Below are 3,904 nucleotides of genomic sequence, written 5' to 3' on the forward strand. Positions count from 1 at the left end.
GGACCTGTTTGGTTCCGGGGAATGAGAAGGAAAGGGGAAGTTGTTACCTCCCTGGGGTCAGCTCTGCATCTCTGGATAATCTGGTGGGAGGCAGTGAGAAGGGATGGTGGGAAAGACTCTCGGGCATTGGCTGCAGACATATGGACTGTCCATCAAGCCTCTCTCCTTCTATGCTGACTGCAAAGACAGGCCCTCCACTGCGAAGATCAGCATAGCTGCGAAGATTAAGCTCCTTAGAAGACTGGGACTTCTCCAAGGAAGCGGGGCAACGTGGCAGGAAGCTCTCCTCAATTCCTGAGCCCTGCCCACCTGCAGGGCTAGGCCCCCACGCTGAGAACTGCCGGTTCTGAGTCAGCCAAATTGACATAATGTATCAACTAACACACAGTGTGTGCCTAAAATCGTGAGAACCTGCTATGCATCTGGGAGCAGGGATACAAAAACAGGATGTTCTTGAGGAGTTTCAGGTGTTCCTAGTTACTCCCTCTGCTGTTGCCGTTGTTTTTCTATCCCAACAGAGGGAGGGGCCTGAGCAAGATCAAGGGCCACCCCAAGAGGTTCTGCCCCAGTGTGCCTCGGAGTAGAGCCTCTGGCCAGGGTCAACAGTGTCATCCTGAAGTTGGTGGCAGACATGACCATATCATGGTATTTATTCTTTTCCTTTCTTTTTCTGACTTTTTGAAACATAGTCACACTTTGTAGTTCAGGCTGGCCTTGAATTCACAGTGATCCTCCTGCCTCAGCCTCCTGAGTTCTGGGATTACTTCAGACTAGTTTTGAACTCACCATGTACCCCAGGGTAGCCTCAAACTCTCAGTGATCCTCCTGCTATAGTCTCCCAAATGCTAGGATTATAGGCGCATGTCTCTACACCCAGCTTCTGTCTTTTCTAGACCACCAGAAGCCAAGCTTGTATTCTGGAGGGGCAGCTTGTGCGGATCCTCTCTGGCTCCAACAATACTGACTCCAAGTGCTCAGCTTCCAATGTGTGTACCCATGGGTGGTGAATGTTAGCCAGGCACGCTCCCTGTGGGGTGGACTCTCCTCTGAGGTCTTTCCCTCAGCCCCCTTTGGCTGGGCTCTGGGAGGCTTCTGAGTTCTCACTTCTACCTCTGAGGCAAAAATCAGCACTGCCAAGATATTGTTATGCCCATGCACCAGACGTAGATAGGCAGCTCTTAGGTGGAAACTGTGAGCTTTAGAGGGAGAAGGATGCTTCTTCATAGCAAGTCATTATAAGTTGCTTATGTAAATTCCATAGGGTATGGGTGGCTTCAAGGATCCTGGGTTACTGAGTTACATGTGGGAGACAGCTCAAAGCAAGCACAAGGACCTGGGTTCTATCCCTAGTACGGCATGCCAAGCCGGCCCCAGAGGCCCCAGAACCTGGACATGCCATGCAGCCACCAAAACTGGACGTGGTAGCACATGCCTGTAATCCCAGTGCTGGGGAGCCTGAGACAGGAGGATCATTACGAGTCCTAACTGCGTAGCGAGACCCTGTAATAAATAAATAATTTTTATAATAAATAAATAATTTTTAGAATATCTGAAATTTTTAATCTTTTCCTTACAGGTTACTAGACAGTTTTGATTAAGAAAACTGTAGAGCTGCCATCCCTGTGTGTCTGAGAAGCACGGCTGCTTTTAGGCCACCTGGCCGACTGTGCTGGCTGTCCGTCCTTCGTTTCCATAGGTACACGGAGAGACCCTGCCATATAAGTCTAGGCCTGTGCCTGATACCAAGGCTAGTTCACGGAGATGATGTTGAGACGAAACCTCAAGCAAGTGCTCATTGAAAAGAACCCGGCCCGCCTTCGCACGCTTGAGTCCGCAGCGGGCTACAGCGAGCCTGCGGCCTTGGCCCTGGCGCTGGCGGGAGAGCAGGCACCGCCGGCCCCCGCTGCCCCGGAGGACCGCCCGGAGGAGGAGATGGGGTTCACCATCGACATCAAGAGCTTCCTCAAGCCGGGCGGGAAGATGTACACGCAGCGCTGCTGCCTGTTCGTGGGGAACCTGCCCACCGACATCACTGAGGAGGACTTCAAGCGGCTCTTCGAGCGCTATGGGGAGCCTAGCGAGGTTTTCATCAACCGGGACTGCGGCTTCGGCTTCATCCGCCTGGAATCCAGAACCCTGGCTGAAATTGCAAAAGCAGAACTGGATGGTACCATTTTGAAGAGCAGACCTCTGCGAATTCGCTTTGCTACACATGGAGCAGCTCTGACTGTCAAGAACCTTTCTCCAGTTGTTTCCAATGAGCTTCTAGAGCAAGCATTTTCCCAGTTTGGCCCCGTAGAGAAAGCTGTTGTGGTTGTGGATGATCGTGGTAGAGCAACGGGAAAAGGTTTTGTAGAATTTACAGCGAAACCTCCGGCACAAAAGGCTCTGGAGAGATGTGGTGATGGGGCGTTCTTGCTAACAACGACTCCCCGTCCAGTGGTTGTGGAGCCTATGGAGCAGTTTGATGATGAAGATGGCTTGCCAGAGAAGCTAATGCAGAAAACTCAGCAATATCATAAGGAAAGAGAACAGCCACCACGTTTTGCTCAACCTGGGACATTTGAATTTGAGTATGCATCTCGATGGAAGTCTCTTGATGAAATGGAAAAGCAGCAACGTGAGCAGGTTGATAGAAACATCAGAGAAGCCAAAGAGAAACTGGAGGCAGAAATGGAAGCAGCTAGGCTCGAACACCAGTTAATGCTAATGAGACAAGATCTAACGAGACGTCAGGAAGAGCTCAGACGCTTAGAAGAACTCAGAAACCAAGAGCTGCAAAAACGGGAACAACGTCGTCGTGAAGAAGAAATGATCAGACACAGAGAACAGGAGGAACTGAGGCGACAACAGGAAGGCTTTAAACCAAACTATATGGAAAATAGAGAACAGGAAACGAGAATGGGTGCTATGGGTCCCCGTGGAGCAATAAACATGGGAGATGCGTTTAGCCCAGCACCTGCTGGTAACCAAGGTCCTCCTCCAATGATGGCTATGAATATGAACAACAGAGGAACTATGCCTGGCCCACCAATGGGTCCTGGTCCTGCCATGGGACCAGAAGGAGCTGCAAATATGGGAACTCCAATGATGCCAGATTATGGAGCAGTGTGCACAATGATAGATTTTCTCAAGGACCACCTTCCCAGATGGGATCTCCTATGGGGAGTAGAGCAGGTTCTGAGACCCCCTCAAGCACCCATCACTGGTGTGGGTCCTGTGAGTGGTGCTCCTGGTGGCTTTGGTAGAGGCAGTCAAGGGGGCAATTTTGAAGGTCCTAATAAGCGTTGTAGATACTAAACTCATTTGTTCCTGGCTATTTAGAGACAAAATTCAGTGATATGCCTTTACACTTTTATCTGTTACCTGGAAGAAATGTTCTTTTTTTAAAATTTATTTTTTTTAAGAGATGGTTTTGTTGTTAATGTGTGTAGACTGAAAACTTTTTCTTTTGTAAAACTTGAGGTTTTTGTATTTTTCTTTATTCATAAGCTCTGTAGATTAGAATGGTAATGATGACATGCATCATTGTGATTGTTAAAATGTGTTTGTGACTTTAGCTAACTACAGCTATGCCATAGTACTGTGAAATTTATGTAGTTTATCTCAAAGAAATCATTTTGAATAATTTAAGATGTTACTATTGGTATTCTCTTATGGTTTAGCTAAACTTTGCTGTAACAATAATTCTTTGGTTGCTTTAATCCCAGCCATTTAAAAAATCAAAAAATGATTTTTGATTTTTTTGTGCAAGTAACCCTGAAGATAGAAACTTAGTGAAAGGTGATGTCAATATGGATTACTACATTTGGGGGAAGGAGTGCATGGGAGTTTTAATTTGTATAACCTATTGATGTTTTGTGAAATTGGAGTTGCTGCCTATATTTCATAAAGATTCTGAATA

At 47.5% G+C, this 3,904-nt stretch overlaps 1 protein-coding gene across 1 annotated transcript; it reads left to right on the forward strand.

The window, feature by feature from the left end:
* Positions 1–1,761: 1,761 nt before the first annotated feature.
* On the forward strand, positions 1,762–3,300 carry LOC101583064 (paraspeckle component 1-like). The gene is given in 3 exon segments (XM_012517312.1): positions 1,762–3,108; positions 3,111–3,188; positions 3,190–3,300. Coding segments are annotated over 3 exon segments (1,536 nt in total).
* Positions 3,301–3,904: the final 604 nt, after the last annotated feature.

The sequence above is a fragment of the Octodon degus genome, unplaced genomic scaffold (assembly GCF_000260255.1).
Source record: "Octodon degus isolate 3935 unplaced genomic scaffold, OctDeg1.0 scaffold00163, whole genome shotgun sequence".
Classification (NCBI taxonomy): Eukaryota; Metazoa; Chordata; class Mammalia; order Rodentia; family Octodontidae; genus Octodon; species Octodon degus.